Raw genomic sequence first — 19,527 nt, 5'->3', positions numbered from 1 at the left:
AAGAGAAAGATTGATGGTCAGCATTGACAACCCAGGTGATGTGATGCACTATAAACTTAAACTGAATGAAATCAGTTTAGTTTTATGAGGTTCCTTCATGGTGCTCAGCAGTTCAGAACCAAGAGTGAAGAAATCCAATGGTGAAAGATGAAGATCTATAGGTGGGGGATAGTATAAGACTGGTGGAAACCTAGGGAACTGTAGAGTGAAGGTTAAAGAGTTATAAAGAAAGAATCTGTGACATGAAACCTGGCTATATCCTTTGAAGACCAGCCCAGCTAAACTCAGAGAGTCTTATCATTAAAAAGTTGGCTACCAGGTGATGATCTCTATAACTCCTTATGCCAACCACTAAGGATTGGGAAGGGAGGGAGTTATAATCTGAATCTCCCCCAAATGAAATTAAAGATATTTTAAGGTATTGAAGTATTATCATCAGCACAATATGGTCAAATGTTTGATAGTCAGGATGCACATTGCCTTTTTGTGATATCTCCTCCCTTCTTCCTTTTCAAGGTCTTCCCTTGGATATTCATAAAAATGAGAGGGTGTGGGAGGTCAATAAATTTATATGGATTAGCATTATGAAGAAAAGAAGAAAACAAGTGTTATTGAAGTGTCTACTATGCAACACACTGTGCTGAGCACATTTCAATATCTCATTTGATCCTCAGAACTCTGAGAGGTTGGTGTTATTTTTATTATCATTGCCATTTGACAGTTAAGGAAACTGAGGCAGACAGGGATTAAGTGAGATGCCTCCAGTCACACAGCTAGGAAGTATCTGAAGTCAAATCTGAACTCAGATTTTTCTGACTCTAGACCTTGAACTCTCCCCACTTTGCTACCTGGCTGTCTCTAAAACCTTAAAGATTATCTAAGGAGAGGCAGTATTAGAAAAGCTACATGAGATAGATCTGGAGTTAGAAGCCTTGGATTTTCTTGGCAAAGATCCTGGAGTGGTTTGTCATTTCCTTTTCTATCTCATTTTACAAATGCAGAAACTGAGGCAAACAGGGTTGACTGAATTGTTGAGGGGGGGATGGCGAATGGGGGAAGGGTAAAACAGCTATCAAGTAGCTGATGTCAGATTTGAACTCAGGAAGATGAGTCTTTCTGATACTCTACCCCCTGGGTCACCTAGCTGCTCTGCTCTTGCCATCACAGTACAATTAAGATGCTCAACATGATCTTCCCTGGACCATGGAGGCTTACCCTACAAAGAGAGCCTGGAATAGGCTGAATATCTTGGAAGAAGGTCCTGAAGAGATGACCACTGAATAGGCTTCTGAGCAAGGTCAGGTCAAACTCAGATCAGGGTTGAGGTTCCTTCATTTTTCTTGCCATGAATCCCAGGAGTCTTAAAGACTTCTTTGTATTCCACTGGTGTTCTATAACCAGAGGAAGAATTTCCAAGGGCCCTTCTCCAAGTCAAATTCACAGGGGGCATCTCCTCTTCCCTTGTGCCTATCATCAGTGACTTCATTTCAAGAATGAGCCTGGTATCTACCTCCCAAATAAAGTAAACCCAATGCTACTGAATCTTTTATAAATTTTTTTATTGTAGTCATATCCATAATTAACAAATTAATTTGCAATACTACTTATTCAACCAAAGTAGAAACCCCTGTTTTACCTCCCTCATCTTATAACTCAAGACTAATCAGATAATCTTGCTCATTTAATGGTTTCTTTATTCTGAAAAATTTTCCCCATTTTAAATTTCACAGTTAATATATTCAGGTTAGAGATGGAAGAGACCAGAAAAATTGGTCCAGTTCTTATTGGATAGCTGAGATTCAGAAAGTTTAATAACTTGTTCAAAATCATTCAGCTAATAAGTAGAAACTGGAACTCAGGATTTCTGACTTCTGGGTCAGTTGATAATGATCACTACCTTTTAATAACTATCACCTATTCTAATTACTATCAAAAGGAAGAAAGTAGTAATAGAAGTGATTCAAATAGAATCCTATCTTTGCTCACTAAATGTGAACATCAAATGTACCACTTTCCCCCTTTTTTTTAACTTCAGAACTGGAGCCCTTATTTGTGGTGTATGCTGTAGGAAGAAGAAAAGGCAAAATCACTGCCTTTCCAGTGCATCCCACCAGTTCTTTATAATATATATGTTTTTTAGTTTTCGCAAGGCAGTGGGGTTAAGTGATTTACCCAAGGTCACATAACTAGGTAATTTTTAAATGTCTGAGGCTGGATTTGAACACAAGTCCTCTGACTCCAGGGCTAATTCTCTCTCCCCTGCATCACCTAGCAGCTCTTAAAAGAAGGGATCTTACTAGGGTATCTTTCTCTGTATTTTCATGGATTGTGAACTTAACCCCAAAGATAGGGAATTTTGTTTTTGTTTTTGCAAGGCAATGGGTTTAATTGACTTACCCAAGGTCACACAGCTAGGTGATTATTAAGTGTCTGAGGTCAGATTTGAACTCAGGTCCTCCTGACTTTAGGTCCAATGCTCTATCTACTCTGCCACCTAGCTGCCCCTAATATTATTGATTGATGGGGGGAGTGGAGAGAAAGTCATCATATGATAGGAGTAATCTCCCTATATCAAATGTCAGAGGTGTTTGGGGGACTTCAAAAACACACACACCCCCCATATTACAACATAGAGACCAACAGTGGATCCTTGGTTGCATCTTTGAGCCATTCAATGAGGATCTGATTCAACTCTCTTGGCCTGCAAGGGAAACAAAAGCAGTCAAAAATTCTATTGGTGCCATTTTCCCTAGTTTGTATCTGTGGTAAATGGTAAGGTCAGAACTTGGGCATAGCTAAGGGAAAAAAAAGTCAAGATAATTCATACCTAAATGAAATTTAGTAAAAAAAATAGGGAATTCAGAATTCTATACATTCTACCCTCATCAGAATGATCAAGCTTCCAATTATGCAGAGCACCCCAAAGTCAGTGCAGTTCCCCTTCCTCCCTGCTTTTCCCCTGGCTTTTGGGATACCCTTTATCATATACTGCATTCATAATATCCATTTTAAATTTGATCTTTTGACAACCAAGTGATATAAATTACATTATCCCAATTTTCATAGAAAATTAGAATTGGAAGGAATTTTGAAGATTACTTAGTCTAAACACTTCCTTTATAGAGGAGAAGTTGAAGCCTTGAGATGGCTAGTCATACAGCTAATCAGTATCACATCTAGGGTCTGAACCCAGCCGGGTGGGGGCTAAATCCAAATTTAGTCCTCTTTCCATTTTACACCAGAGAAGTCTTCCAAGGAATCCCACCTGGGGGATGCCCAATATTTCCTCACCTTTCCATCTGAGTCCAGTGTCCACAGTTCTCAATATTTCCCCGTTTCAGGTTCGGGATCTGAAAGAAAGAACCATCAAGATGAGAGGAAGCCATTTGATCTTTTTATTGCAGAATCTAGGCATCAATCTGCCTTGCAAGATAGACAATGGAGGCAGGGGCAGGTTATTTTGGGAGAAGACATATTTCCTTCTAGTCCCTGTAGATCCTATATTGTATTGTCTATTTTTATTTTTTAAACATTTCCCAATTACATTTTAGTTTGGTTTAGGCTTTACTGAGAGATGAGTGGGGTTTTTTTTTGTTTTTTAGTTTTTTCAAGGCAATGGGGTTAAGTGGCTTGCCCAAGGCCACACAGCTAGGTAATTATTAAGTGTCTGAGGCCGAATTTGAACTCAGGTACTCCTGACTCCAGGGCTGGTACTCTATCAACTGCGCCACCTAGTTGCTCAAGAGAGATGAGTGTTTAACATTTTTGCTCATAAAGCATGCTTTTTTTTTAATTAGGTGAAAATAAGCATCATTTGCCATTTTTGTATCTAATTGAATATTATTATTATTATTATTATTATTATTATTATTATTATTATTATTATTATTATACTAGATTATAACAACTCTTATTCCAGGCTTTCAGGTCTAGGCAGATATTCTTTTTATATGTCACCTTCTCAATAAAATCTCCCCACTTTAACTTTAGAAAGGATACAGCTTTTTCCATGGGAGGCACCTAGTTGACTCAATGGATAGAACAGGGGTGGGGAACCTTTTTTCTGCCAAGGGTCATTTGGATATTTATAACATCATTTGTAGGTAATACAAAATTATCAGCTTAAAAAATAGCCTGTTACATTTCATCAAACATTTAGTTTATTCATTCCTAAAAAGCTTCTAGATTCTTTGTATTTTGCATCCTGCCTGCAGTCATCATGGCAGCACCAGATCAAATGATTTTGAGACCTTTTAAGCCCATGGGCCAGACATTCCCTGCCCCTGAGATAAAGCATGTACTCTGAAATCAGGAAGACCTGAGTTCAAAGCTGGTTTCAGATAGACAAAGCTGTGTGACTCTGAGCAGGTCACTTAATCCTGTTTGTCTCACTTTCCTTATCTGTAAAATGAGATATAGAAGTAAATGGCAAACCACTCCAGTATCTGTACCAAAAAAAAACCAACCAAACAAACAAAAAACCAAATGAGGACAAGAAGAATCAAAAATGTCTGAACAATAACAACAATCTCTTTCCACAAAGCTGTTTGTGCCTCTCTCTATTTGTGACTTCGCTGAGTTTGGTCTTGAACTTGTTGAATTTTGGCAAGTGGGACCACTGATCACAAAAGATAAGAATGAGGATAGAGAATTTTGAGCCACATAAAGCTGATTCAGGGAGAAACCCAGCTAACTACCCCTATATATACCTTCTTTGTAAAATCCTAGCACATGTGAAAAATTTTCTGAAAATATGAAGAAAAATGCCAAAGAAAATGAATATTTCTTTTTTTTTAGGTTTTTGCAAGGCAAATGGGGTTAAGTGGCTTGACCAAGGCCACACAGCTAGGTAATTATTAAGTGTCTGAGACCAGATTTGAACCCAGGTACTCCTGACTCCAAGGCTGGTGCCTTATCTACTACACCACCTAGCCGCCCCGAAAATGAGTATTTCTTAATGTTAGACATTGATTGTCTTTTATAACTTAAAATATAAAGTCATGCTAGGTAGTACAGTGGATAGAGTATCAATCCTGGAGTCAGGAAAGCCCAAGTTCAAATTTGACCTGAGATAATTGAATAGCTGTGTGACCTTGGGCAAGTCATTTAACTATCTTTGCCTTTTTTTCCTTATCTGTAAAATGAGTTGGAGAAGGAAATAACAAACCACTCCAGTGTCTTTGCCAAGAAAACCTCAAATGGGATTATAAAGAGTTGGATATAACTGAAAAACAACTGAAGAAAACCAAATAGTATAAAATCCTGCCCCTTAGAGTGGGGTGGGGATGGGAGATCATGGAGGCGAGTATGTGTAGGGTTTTATCTTTAAATCAGAGTAGGTTCAGAAAAATCAATCAACTATTGTTACATCTTGTAGTTAAAATTTCAGTGGAGTAAGTTTGGAGTAGATTTTGGCCCTAAGTCATCATAAGAATCATTATTAGCTGCATAAAATTACATGGCACTTTAAAGCCTGCAATGTACATTATCTCATTTGGCTTTCACAATAATTCCATGTGGTAGATGATATTATTATCTCTACTTTCAAATTGTGACCTGTCTAGGTTAGTAAAGTACAGTCAAATGCAGGATCCAGTGGAGTGAATCAAGAGAAGAGTGCTAGGCTAGGAATCAGAAAGACCTGAATTCAAATTTGACCTCAGACACATGTCATATATCCTCTGTCTGTCTCAGTTATCTCATAAATAAAATGGAATTATAATAGTACACACTTCCTTCTTTCCAACCTTTCTTCCATCCTTTTTCTCTCCTCCTTACCTCTTTTCCTTCTTCCTTTCTTCTTTTCCTCCTTCCTTTTTTATTTCTCCCTCCATCCCTTCCTTCCTCTTTCCTTCTTTCCTTCTCTACATTTTCTTTCCCTCCTTTCTTCCCCCTTCTCCCTTCCTTTCTTCTTTCCTTCCTTCCTTCTTTGCCTCCTTCTTTCCTTGCTACCTTCTTTTCTTCCTTCCTCCCTTCATTTTTCTTTCCTTCCTTCATTTGTTTCTTCCCTCCTTGCTTCACTTTCTCCCTCCTTCCCTTTCTCCTTTTCTCTTTTTCTTCTTCCTCCTTCCCTCTCTGATTCCCTTTTTCCTTTCTCCTTTCCTCGTTCCCTCCCTTCCTTCTTCCCTTCCTTCCTGATTCCAAGGTTGGCTCTCTATTTGTTATGACTTGATGCCTTTTAATTTTTCCTAGATGAGTCAACAGAAATCCCTGAGCACTCAGGAACTCTGGGGAAATAGAAAGAAAACATAGTATGGCTTGTGCCTTCCATCCTTCTTTGGGGGTCATCACCCTTCTACATCTTATTTGACAAGCCTTTGGAGCTTTGTGAGTTGCTAGGACAGATTTCTTGAGCACTTTGCAGCCAACTTTGCCATGAGCCTTCCTGAACCTAGCTTAGTTGTTCTTGCATGACAGATACATAATCTATAGACAGATAGTTTTTCCTCCAAGCCTCCCCAGTTTGGCAGGACCCAGCAGAGTTTGTGATCCACTGGTATAGCCTTCAAGTCCTCAAGAAGGATCACTTCCTCTTGTAAAAGCTCTACCTCCCATATAGGCTAGGTAAGCCCTTTTTGAAAAGATAATGAAAATATCATCCATACTTAACTGATTCAGGGGGAACTAAACTTGGTCAATTGATGTAACTCTTGGTGGCTTAAATTAAAACCAATACACAAAGAGGCACAACTTTATCTGCTCCTCAGGTCTCCGACTGGTAGACCAGCATGGCCAATATGGGGAGGGGGGGAAGTTGTGACCAGCTATATCAAGACTGTATCCTTGCTGAATATATGCCCCTTAATATAATTTCATATAACTCCTTTATTAATTTATCTGAACCATGTAGGCCTGACCATCAACATCTCCAGTTTGCCATGAAACACTTTAACAGTATTTTTATGGAGGGAGCATACATGCCCTCAAGATGTTCATCTTGGCATTTGATTCAAATGGACTTTAAAATCACTTCATCTTCTGCTTTGCTTTGTCAAGTTAGGTATCATTTACTGGTGTTCTGTGATAACTGGCTAACCTTCCCTCTTAGCTTCTGTCACTTCATTTGGGAGCATTATTTTTTCTTGGATAGTTCTTTTTCTGTCACAAAACAGTTCCCATTCCACCCCACCTTGATTTTGGGCCCCAGTACACTTACCCACTTCTCCATGTGCTTTGATAACTGTGGAAGGAGAACCATATCTTTGTCAGCTGTGACCATCAGGGCTGGAATCAAGATCTAGGGTAAGTGTATAGTAAAAAAAAAAAAGGCAATTGGAGGAGAGTGAAGAAGACTTAAGAATAAGACACCTTTTACTTTCACAATTTAAAATCTCCCTCAGTCTCAATTGAAGGGATGTAAAGAGATGTGTCTCAAGGATTACATCAGGGCAGTATGATAGGCCCAGAAGAAATGGTGCTAGGGTTGATGCTCTGAAAACTCAGTTTTGTGGTTGTGAATGATAAGACATATCACCACATTCTAGATATGAGGGTAACCTTAGCAAAAGTATGGAGTTGGGAAATGGAATGTTATAAATGTGAGATAAAATCCCATATATGAACAAGACCAATTTGGCTTGCAGTTAGTAAGTATAAAGGGAGTATTATGTAATCAGGCTGGAAACATAGGTTGGGATCAGGTTATGATGGTCTTTGAATGACAAAGGACTTCATATTTGATTCTCAAGATAATAGGGAACCATTGGAATCTTCTGAGTAGAGAAGTAACTTAACCACACTTGGGATTTAGAAAGATAATGTTGGTGGGACAGCTAGGGTGTAGTGGATAGAGTATTGGCCCTGGAGTCAGAAGGACCTGAGTTCAAATGTGACCTCAGACACTTAATAATTACCTAGCTGTATGATCTTGGGCAAGTTGCTTAACCCCATTGTCTTGTTCTTCCCACTCCACCCCCCCAAAAAAAAGAAAAATAATGTTGTTGGTTACATAAAGGATGAATTGGAGTTAAGGAAAGGATTGGCATCAAGATCAATTAGAAGGCTATTGGAATAGGTCATTCAAAAAGTGAGAAGGATGTCAATTAGAATGAGGAGAAGATTGATCTGAGAGGTATTTTAGAAGAAGAAGCAATAAGATTTGGCAACTGATTGGAAATTTAGGGTGTGGGAAAATAAGAAGTGGAAAATAAGTGAACAGTAAGGATTCTAAGATGGTAGTGATCTCGTAGAAAAGAGGGAATTTTAGAAAAGAGATTTGAGGGGTGGCTAGGTGGCACAGTGGATAGAGCACCGGCCCTAGAGTCAGGAGTCCTTGAGTTCAAATCTGGCCTCAGACACCTAATAATTATCTAGCTGTGTGACCTTGGGCAAGTCACTAATCCCATTGTCTTGCAAAATCAAAAAGAAAAGAAAAGAAATAAGGATAATGACTATGCTCCTTTGTCTCATGGAATTTCCCCCTAAATAATAGAAAAATGTCTTTTGGATTCAAGAATTGTAAAAGTTTTAAAGTATGCCAAGGAAAGACAAACTAAAGCCTTCAAGCTTGAATCTAGAGGTTACAATGAACCAATGTATGAAAGAAAGGGCTATTTCCAATGATCATTTTCTCTGCCAGGTAAGACATAATGAGTATAACAATATCAAGAATGATAGCTCCTTGATACTTTGTAGCTGAATATATCAAGAAACTTGATATTTTGTGCCTGAATATATCAAGAGAGTTATTAGCACTCTGAATCAAAAATAATCAAGATCTATGTAATGCCATTCTAAATGTACATTTTCAGAACTGTAAAATGAACTATTTTAATTTTGGAAACAAAAACCTGTCCAGTATTAATCAAACTCAAGCAGCTATAGAAAGATGAACATTTCACTGCCAAAAAGGAGGAAGAAGATTAATAGACATTCTTAGAACACAAGAGAATCAGGGCAAAAAAAATCTACAGAAATATTTTTAGTACAAGCAGATATCACTATATCAAGCAGTATTCAAAACTAACAAAAGGTACTGGCTATTGAACTTATCCAAATGTATCTGAAAGTGATTTGCCTTCAGATGGTGTCTATGAAACAGCTATAATTCATGATAAGCCCTCTCTCTAAGCAACACCCACATGAATTCAGATCCCATGGCTAATGAAAGTACCAGACATGGGATTTGAATTCAGGCCTTTCCTGACTTCAAGTGTAGTATTCTTCCCTGTGTTCCATTTGCCTTTTTCCATAAAGATAACACTCACCTTCCTTCCAACTGCAGTACAGTCCCACTGCCAGTTGGCATCTAAGTTGCGATACCAGTTTAAGGGACCCCTAGGGAAGCAAAAGAAGGAAAGTTGACAAGACTCACACAGTCAGAGTATGCCAGAGGAGGGAAACCAACCTAGGTCTTTCTATTTGTAAAGCTTGACTCTCTAATTATACCATACTACCTCTCATGGGAGGGGTGAAGTGGAGAGGAGTTATAAGAGGAATTATCCACTAAAAAAATGAATAATAGATATTTGAAAGAAGTAGCCTTTGGACTCAAATATTCCTAGAAAGTCATTTTCTTTATGAATCCTAAGGATCTCTTTGTCTGAGGCAGGAAAGGGTGTGATGGTGTTGGTATCTGAGAATTTTCCAGACATCATGAGGATATTAAGTTCCATAATTTGTAAAATATATCCCTCATCAGGTTGATGCAATGGATAGAGGAAGATCTAGGATCAAATCCCACTTTGAATACTTAGTAGCTTGGGTACTAGTTAGGATAAGTCAGAACTCTTCTGGGCATTAATCTCCTTATCTGTATAGAGTAATAATTTGATCCCCTTTGCACCCCACTTCCTTCAAAAATGTTTCTTGGTAGTAGGGTTAGAAGGGAAGGCTACACCATTCTGAAACAAGGGACAGGCATAAGCTGCTGGAAATATTCGTTTTTGAGTGATACCCCTCAGGAGGAAAAAGGAGGGGAAGAGCTGAGCTTTTGGGCTTCAGGTGTGATAACAGTTCTTGATGATGAAGCAGGTTTTAACTCATTTTCTCTCCATGAAGGCCATTCTTTCTCACTGCCCATCCCTCACACAACAGGAAATCATTTATACTTTACCTGAAACCAGATTTCTTGAATTGCTGCACGTAGAATGCAATCTCTTTCTCTGTTACCATCCGACTAGATGGGGGCTCCTCATTTTTCAGAATTCCTACAGAAGAAAAAGGCTCACTTGAATTCCTGCCCTCTGCCTCCACTGGTTTCCATAACTGATGTCACTCTTTCCATGAGTGATGGTGAGCACCTCATCCTTTTGATCACATTCTTCTATTTTGGAAGTGTATTGTGACTCCTCATTACTTCATGTATTTAGGATTCTAGGTCTAGAACTGAAAGGGACCCTCAGTATCAACACTGATGGGGAGAGGGAAAGGGTACCAAGTCAATTTGCTGAGTTCCTTAAAGGAATGAGGCTCTATTTAGGATTTTATTCACAATACCATACAGAAGATTGGGTCAGTCATGACCACCAACACCTCACTAAGAGACTTCACCTAGATCTGGGTACCCAGGACCACTGCTTCATTCAACCCTCAAGAGTGATAACTCTGGGCAGATTTTGTTTGCCTTGGGCTAGTAGGCCTATTCCCAGAAGGATCTTCTTATTCCATAGTTTTTGTTATTGTTCATTTGTTTCAATTGTTTATATTTCTTCATGATCTCATTTAGGGTTTTCTTGGCAAAGAAAATGGCTTGCCATTTCCTTCTCCAGCTCATTTTATAAATGAGGAAACTGAAGCAAACAGTGATAAGTAATTTTCCCAGAGTCACATAGCTAGTACTGTCTGAAGTCATATTTGAATTTGCAGAGATAAATCTTTAACTCTAGGTCAGACACTCTATACAGAATACCATCATGTTGCCTATCCTATGGTGTTTTTTTTTAATCGTGTGTAAATTACATTTAAGTTATCAGTCTCATCATCACAGTCATCACAGTCCAGTGCAAGACAAAGTCAAAACAACTGGTTATAGCTTGAGATGCAGTGGATGACATTGGTGTCTTTGATGTCTAAGGAAGCTCTAAGTGCTCCACGGCATCTGCTTAAGCCACTTTGTGACCTTTGGAATGAATTGTTCTAATTAACCCCATTCCACCAGGAGAAGTCATCACATGCTTGAGGTGGACACCACTCTAACTCACCTGATGAGGGGGTCTGAAACCCCTTCAGTCACCCTCAATCTAGTTTAGCCTATCTGTCAATGGCTTTTACTGGGGTATGACTGCTATGTATGCTACAGTGACCTCTTAGGCTTTCCTAGCCTTTTTTGTGACTGTTGTGGATCAGTCATTTCAGCGATCAACTGAGATGACTCTCTGTGGCCTATTTGAGGTTTTCTTGGCAAAGATACTGTAATTTCCTTCTCCTTTAAAAGGAGTGGGGCCATGTATGTGTTAGAATCATCGAGTTACTTGTTAAAATTTCAGTGTAAAGACTTAACACCTTGGAAATCAGAAAATGCTCCAAATCAGGGCTTGATTTATAGGTTTTTTTAAAAATTGTCTAGACATAAGAAAATGGCAGAGAAAAATGTTAGTAATAGAGATTAAATTTAAAAATGTATCATACATTTTTTTATACCAGAGATCTGGTCGTTAAACATTTACTAACACATTATGGGTAAAAATTCTGTGTCTATCTCTCCACTGTGCCAGTTCAACACTCTAGGTCAGGGGTTCTTAACTTGATGCCCATGCACTTATTTTCTAAAAAATGGTATTTTTATGATTTTAATTTTGATAACTCTCAAAATGATTTCTTTTGTAATTCTATGCATTTTATTATAATTCACTTAAAAATTATTCTGAGAAGGGATGTACAGATTTTACTAGATTGCCAGTGAGATCCATGACATATAAAAGGTTAAGAACCCATTTTCTGAATTGAATAGCTGATGCCATTGGTCTTTTTATGAAATTTGTTAATCAGAAACATTTTAGAAGAAATGAAAATTTTTATTTTTATAAAATTATCTCAGGCATTTTTCTAGCCTTGAGTATTTTCACAGTAAAATCTATGTCATTAGGGAAAGGCAAGGAGACTGAGAGTGGTACTAATCAGAGACATTTCCAAATGTTTCCAATGTGCTTTAATCATATTTTTTTTTCATCGTGACAGGAAAGGAATTGAACTATTTAAAAGTCTGATACAATAGCTCCAATCAAGGAAAGAAAATTGAGAAAGAAATTCACTCAAGAAAGTTTGAGAGAAAGAAAGTTTGAGAAAGGTAGATTCAATTGGGGGTTGGGGAACTATGAGATTGTCCAGAAAGTCAATAAATTATCACACACTAAGGAAAGGGTTAAACTTTGGAGTTTAGCTTTTGTATTGGAACTTCAGAATTAAAGGTAATTGGGAGAAAACAGGTTGTAATTCATAATTCACAGATTAGAAGTGAACAAAGAACTCAGAAGTCTTTTTGAATCCATTATCATTTACATGTGGGGAAACAGGCCTAAAAGCCTCACACAGGTCACACATATAGCAAATGGTAGGCTCAGAAAGTGGTTCAGTGGATAGAATGCCAAGCCTGGAGTCAGGAAGACTCATCTCCCTGAGTTCAAATTCAGCCTTAGATACTATTTGAACCTGGGCAAGTCACTTTACCCTGTTTACTTCAGTTTGAAGGAAATGACAGTATCTTTGCCAAGAAAACCACAAATGGGCCACAGAGAGTCTTCTCAGTTGATCACTGAAATGACTGATCCACAACAGTCACAAAAAGCCTAGGAGAGCCTAAGAGGTCACTATAGTCAGAGTGCAGAGAGAGATATGGGAATGAAAAAAAAATTAAGGAGAAACTTCTCAGAGATCTTGTCACAGTTCCTCATTTGACCCTTCCAATCATCCCATCAGTGATATTTCTCACCTTTTTCAAAAGATGCATTTAGGAAATGCTGCAAAGAAGAGGAAAAAAAACTCCCTTAAAAATGGTGACAGTTTGGCAGAAATTAGGATTAGACCAGTATCTTTACACCATATGCCATAAGCTCAAGATGGATATACAACCTGAATTTTAAAAGTCATATTTTTTAAAAAAGAAGAGAATCAGATCAGATACTTTTCATAGCTCAAATAAAAGATAGAAGTGATCACAAACAATAGAATAATTTCAATTATATGAAATTAAAAAACGTTTGCACTAACAAAATCAATGCAATTAGGATAAGAACCTAAAATACAAGATAAATAATGAACTAACACCTAATAAGAATATATAAGCACTAAAAGTTATTCCCCAATGGATGTCATTAAAGAATATGAACAGACAGTTCTCAAAAGAATTACAAATATTTAGAAACTCTGAGAAAAATAGTTCTTAATCAGTAATAATAAGAGAAATGAAAATCAAAATGACTTTGAACTTTCATCTTATATCCAGCAAATTGGCAAAGATGACAAAAGATGAGAATAATCAATGTTAGAAGGGGTATGGAAGGACAGTCACCCTAATACATTGTTAGTGGAGCTGTGAATCATTCTAGAAAGCAATTTAGAATTTTGATTCTAAGAATCTAAAACATCTATGCCCTTTAATCTAGAAGTTAATATATACTAAATTACTCAATCTTTACATAATTGCTTCACCTGGAGAATTAGGATAATAATAGACTAGACTCTTGAGGTATGGACTTGAGTTCCTGTTTTTTTTTTTTTTCCCAAGGCAAATGGGGTTAAGTGGCTTGCCCAAGGCCACACAGCTAGGTAATTATTAAGTGTCTGAGGCTGGATTTGAACTCAAGTCCTCCTGACTCCAGGGCCATTCATTGCTTTATCCATTGTTCCACCTAGTGCCCCTTGAGTTCCTTTTAGTTTTAAGATCATTTACTTCCAAAGTAAATACAATTTAGTAACTAATGGGACTTTGGGGAGAAAGGAAATTGAGTATAAAATAGTTACAATTATTTAGAGAAAATAACAATAGGAGAAGAGTTTTAAAGATTTGGATAAGCCCATCTGAATGCAGAAGTAAAAACAAATTATAGACTTGGAGCCAGAAGGGGATTCAAAGACCCTCTAGTTCAACCCTCTCATTTTATTAATGAGAAAACTGAGGTCCAGAGGTAAAGTGACTTGTCTAAGATTATGTAACCAGGAAGTAGCAGAGCCAATATTCAAACTCAAAACCTATGACTCTATATGTTTGTTCTTTCCCCGACACCAAATTGTAGGGTCTTCTGGTTGACTGATGGATCTAAGAGTAGTTGGGGCAGTTAAGTGGCACACTGACCCTGGAGTCAGGAATATCTGAGTTCAAATTTGAAAGCTCAGATACTTAACTAGCTGTGTGTCTTTGGGCAAGTCACTTGAACCTATAGCCTCTAAAAAAATAATTGAAAAAAAGATCTTAAGAGTAGGTAACAGCAAAACCAATTCTCTACTTCACTGATGAGAAATGGCAGAATCCTTCCCCTTCCCCTATCTAGGACTGGGATAAACAGGAACTAAAATAGAAGGTTAGAGGTACTTGATTAGTAGTGTCTAAGTCTTGTACTCTTTAATCCTATATTTCTGCTCAAATACTGGTTTATCAGCCTCTAATTGAGATTTGTAAGTCTGAATGCTAGCCTTTGCCTTTCTCAAGATCTGTGTCTCTCCAGTTATAATTCTGAGGGAGGCATGGTTTATGTGAAACAGCCTAGAACCCTTCTAATTACATCTGCAATTTGACTTTTAGAGTTATATAAAGGAACAGAGTAAAGACCATCCTGAAAAGGCAGGAAATCATTCTGGTTATCTCTATAAGAGACTGAGTCTTATACTTTTGATATATTAGAAAGGGAGAAATCCCAATATTTTAAATATCTATATTATATCTAATAACAACATAAGTCAGAAGAGGAGATAGTAGTCCTGGTTCTAATTGGATCTTTGTCAGTTCTGACATAGAATAGACCTTAAGGATGGGTTAGAAAATCATAAAGTAATCAATGACACCTTTATGTACTAATATGTAACCTGATTGGTTGGCTGCCAAAATTTTACAATCCTTTGTGAAATTTCTATAAATAGTCTTTCCTTATTAAGTTCATAGTTGGTATCTTTAATGAAACCATCCACTCATGGGTTCATTAAATTCCTAGAAAATAAAACTTCATGGATAAAACTAACTTTTTGTTATTTCATGATTAGCTATGAAAATTACAGTTAACAGTAGCAAAGTTAATACAGAGAGTAGAGAAAGTCAGGTTCAGATATTCCAGAATATCAGTCACTTACTGAGACATATTCTACTTTCTGCTTCCTCCCCCAGAGTCATATTAGCTGCCATTTTCTTTCCATAACCTTTTGCTACCTTCAAAGGTCCTTGAATGCAGTATATACATACATACCTTTGACTCATCATTTGCTCGGAAAAAACTTCTGAAAGTCTTGATCAGGTCCTTCTCCAGTTCAGCCTCTGCCACTCCCTGAAAATATAATGGAAGCAAAGTTAAGAATGTTTCCATGGAAAGAGGGCTCCTCTGAACCCCCAGCTCTCCTAGACTGGTCAAATGACTTGCTAAATTGCCTTGGGCAGGCATCTGATTTCCAAACTGGAAAATAATACAAATCAGAGCAGTCACCAAAACTTCTTTAAGATTTTACAAAAGGGAGGCATCATGGTGCAGTAGAGAGAATATTAGTTCTGGAGTCAAGAGGACCTATGTTCTGAGATTCATTTCTAGTGTGTATTACCTGTGTGATCTTAGCCAAATCACTGCACCTGACCGGGTTCTGTTTCCTCATCAGTAAAATAAGGGGATCAGACCCTTATTCTGGGGTCCCTTCCAGATTTAGATCAGTGCTTTTGTGTCCCCATTTGAACCTTCCAACAACCCTGGAAGGAAGGATCATAGATTTAAATCAAAAGGGGATTCAGAGGTCATTAAGTCAAAAGGAAATCAAAGCCCAGGATGGGTATAGCAACTTACTCAAGGTTGCAAGCTGGAATTTGAACTCAGGTCTCTGACTCCAAATCTGAAGCTTTTCACCCCCACCTCCACCCCCCACTCCCCCGACTAAACCATGATGTTTAGGTATCATAGTTAAGTGATGAAGTGGATAGACCAGTGGGTTTGGCATCAGGTAGACTTATCTTCATGAATTCAAATTTAGCCACAGACACTTATTAACTATGTGACTATGGGCAAGTCACTCACCCCTTTTTGTTTCAGTTTTCCCATGTGTAAAATGAACTGGTGAAGGAAATGGCAAACCTCTTCAGTATTTTTGACCAAGAAAACTCTAAATGGGATCATGAAGGGTTGGATATGACTGAACAACTGAACAACAAAGCCTTGTCCTCCCACAGTGGCAGGGATTACAGAGCAGCCTGCTGGTGGGTCTTCCTGCTTCTAGTCTCTCTCCATTCTAGTTCATCCTCCAATCAACTATCCAATTAATCTTCTTAAAGCACAGAAAGAGGTTAAGGTTGAGTAACTAGCTCAAGGTTGCACAGGTAATAACAGACAGTATCAGGATCTGACACATCCAGCATTCCTTCCACAGCCCTACACTGAGGAATTATTGACTCATGTTGAGTTTGAGGTAACAGTGGTAGGTTCAGATGGAGAATTCCAGCAGATAGTTGGGCTGAAATTCGGGAAGGACATTAAATCTTTAATTATAATAATAACAATAATAGTTAATTAAATTATAGCACTATATAAATGTTGGTACTTTAAGGTTTGCAAAGCATTTTATATATGTTATTTCATTTGATCCTCACAACAACCTTGTGTGCTTTGATCATCTTCATTTTACAAATGAACAAACTGAGGCCAAAAGGTTAAGTGATCTTTCCAAGGTCATATTGATAGTAAAAGTCTGAAGTATAAACATATATGTATTTATATAATGTACACATACATGTACCTACCCTGCCCTTGGAATCAATTGTCATATATTATCAACATAGTTTATGCCACTTACCCCAGCATTGGAATATACATGCATGTATACATATAAATATGTACATACACCTCTCTGCCTAAAGGTTATAACTGTAATAAAGTTCAAAGTTCAAAGCTTATAACTGTAATAAAGTTCAAAGTTCTGTCCCTTACTATCTGAGTGACCTTAGGCATGTCATGTGGGTCTTAGTTTCTTCATCTATAAAATGAGATGAATGTATTAGATGGTCTCTAAGGTCCTTTCCAATTTTAAATCTAGGATTATATAATCCCATGTGATATAAGAATGCACAATTTTTTTTGCTTCAATTTAATTTATGTAAGTTAATACAGCATAACAAAACAATGATAACAATTATTATTTCTCATTTCTAAAGATTCTTGCTATAATGCACATTTTTAGCAATGAAATTGGTTGGAAGTCTTTCAGTCTTTTCCCATTAGTCCAAGGAATTTAGTTGATCAGAATGATTAGCTGTTATCTTGGAAAATAGGGAAAACCTGTCCCTGTTTGTATCTCCATAGGGGCGGCTAGGTGGTACAGTGGATAGAGCACCTGCCCTGGAGTCAGGAGTACCTGAGTTCAAATTTGGCCTCAGACACATAATAATTACCTAGCTGTATGGCCTTGGACGAGCCACTTAACCCCATTGCCTTGCAAAAAAAAAAGATGCATCTACATGTCTGGAATGCACTTCTCCCCTCTACCTTTAGCCCCTAATTTCCTTCAATGTTCATTCAGCTGAAGAGTCACCTCCTAGAGAAAGCTTATTCTGATCCCCCTGGTGGCTAGTATTCGTTCCCCCAAAATTACTGCACACACACACACACACACACACACACACACATTTGTATATGTACATTAGAAAATGTATGTCTACATATACATATATGTGCATATATAAATATTTGCAATAGTGGATTGGTATTTGTTCAACATGCATTAGTACACTTGACTGATTTAATTTCTCCATATGAAAGACAAGAAAGCCCCAGAATGAGAGAGTCTTGATGTAAAGTCAAAATAATTTGGAAAGATATTGGAGCATGTCTAGACAAAGTGACCAATGGGCTGTTTTAGATAATATCTTTTTAGAAGGTTTTTTTTCTTTTACATTGGGTAGCCTTAACTGAGAACATCTTCAAAAGGTCTTAGTGGACCTTGGTCTGAGTTTCTTCTCTCATTCTCTTCTGCTGGTCTCTGGGGACTTTGGTCCATTGATGATGTTATTCAGTGAAAGACAATGATATTAGGAGAAGAAAAACTGAAGCCCTCTCCCCATAGAGGCTAGGTGGCCACTATTCTTTGGTCTATGCTTTTGTTCCTTTCCTTTTTAGGTAAAGAGTTTGGAATCTCTAAACTTTTGACTTTTGAAAGGCCAGGAGAGTGAGTCCAGGCTTCCTAGTATTAGTTTGTAGCCAGCTCAGTATTGATGTTTAGAGGAACAAAGAATGACCTTGAGGTCTCAGCCTTGTGGTAATTGAGATGATTTATCCAGAGGTTAAGTTGCCTCTGGTTGTGAACTTGGTGGGACTAATGTTATGTCAAAATTGAGCTAAGTTTGAATCTAATGTCCCCAGAGTCATAGGTAGGATAGAAGAGAATATGTCTTGAGGTGTTGGGAAGAAGTATCTGTATCTTTGTTATTGCTATAACTTCAGAATATAATTAAGTGGTTAAATGGAACTTGGACTCCACCTAACAGTGGAGAGGAAGAGAACAGAGAAGATGGGGGAACAAAGAAGAGGGGAGTACAGAGAAGAGGGATAAACAGAGAAGAAGAGAGAACAGAGAAGACAGGGAACAGAGAAGAGGGAACTCAAACTCCTCAGGACATTCTAGAACACTGAAGGGAAGGTGTAGCCAATCTATCTCTGGGAGAAGGAATGATCCAGGGAGTACATGCTATCTTTTTATATTTAATTTTCCATCACTGACAAATATTTATTAAGGCCTTATGTGCTAAGTGACAAAATGCAATCTCAAAGGCACTGTCCAGATGATCACTTCTTGCTGTTCAGCAGTGTCCAACAGTAGTTTGCCATTTTCTTCTCTAGATCATTTTAAAGATGAGAAAACTGAGGCAAAAAGGATTAAATGACTTTCCAGGGTCACTTAGTAAATGTCTGAGGTCAGATTTGAACTTTGGTCTTCCTGTGCTTCATTCATTGTACCACCTACTTGCACAGGAGCTAAGTTGTGCCAAATACTGTGTGGCTTGACATCCCTCAGTTTTCTCATCTTGTCCAAGGTCATATAGCTAGGTAATTATTAAGGGTCTGAGGTCACATTTGAATTCAGGTCCTCCTGACTCCAGGCCAGTGCCCTATCCACTGCACCACCTAGATGCCCCCCCTTTTTTGATTAAAGATTTTATTTATTTTGAATTTTACAATTTTTCCCCCATCTTACCTCCCTCCCCCCACCCCCACAGAAAGCAATTTGTCAGTCTTTACATTATTTCCATGTTGTACATTGATCCAAATTGAGTGTGATGAGAGAGAAATCATATTCTTAAAGAAGAAACAAAAAATATTAGATAACAAGATCAGAAAATAAGAAAGCAGTTTTTTTTCTAAATTAAAGGGAATAGTCCTTGAACTTTGTTCAAACTTATGGAAGAAGTTTTAC

At 37.7% G+C, this 19,527-nt stretch overlaps 1 protein-coding gene across 2 annotated transcripts in view; it reads right to left on the bottom strand.

Moving 5' to 3' along the window:
* Nucleotides 1-2,354: 2,354 nt before the first annotated feature.
* EPHX2 (epoxide hydrolase 2) overlaps nucleotides 2,355-19,527 on the bottom strand; it is a 76,263-nt gene continuing 59,090 nt past the window's right edge. For both annotated transcript variants that reach the window (XM_074209995.1, XM_074209994.1), the window contains exons 13-19: nucleotides 15,333-15,410; nucleotides 12,869-12,896; nucleotides 10,055-10,148; nucleotides 9,207-9,276; nucleotides 7,157-7,237; nucleotides 3,292-3,350; nucleotides 2,355-2,701 (exon numbers count right to left, since the gene is read on the bottom strand). In XM_074209995.1, coding sequence (XP_074066096.1) covers nucleotides 2,623-2,701; nucleotides 3,292-3,350; nucleotides 7,157-7,237; nucleotides 9,207-9,276; nucleotides 10,055-10,148; nucleotides 12,869-12,896; nucleotides 15,333-15,410 — 489 coding nt within the window. In that variant the 3' untranslated portion in view covers nucleotides 2,355-2,622. The remainder of the gene's footprint in view (nucleotides 2,702-3,291; nucleotides 3,351-7,156; nucleotides 7,238-9,206; nucleotides 9,277-10,054; nucleotides 10,149-12,868; nucleotides 12,897-15,332; nucleotides 15,411-19,527) is intronic.

This window comes from Macrotis lagotis, chromosome 1 (assembly GCF_037893015.1).
Source record: "Macrotis lagotis isolate mMagLag1 chromosome 1, bilby.v1.9.chrom.fasta, whole genome shotgun sequence".
NCBI lineage: Eukaryota > Metazoa > Chordata > Mammalia > Peramelemorphia > Peramelidae > Macrotis > Macrotis lagotis.
This window is presented reverse-complemented; position numbering and strand designations above follow the sequence as displayed.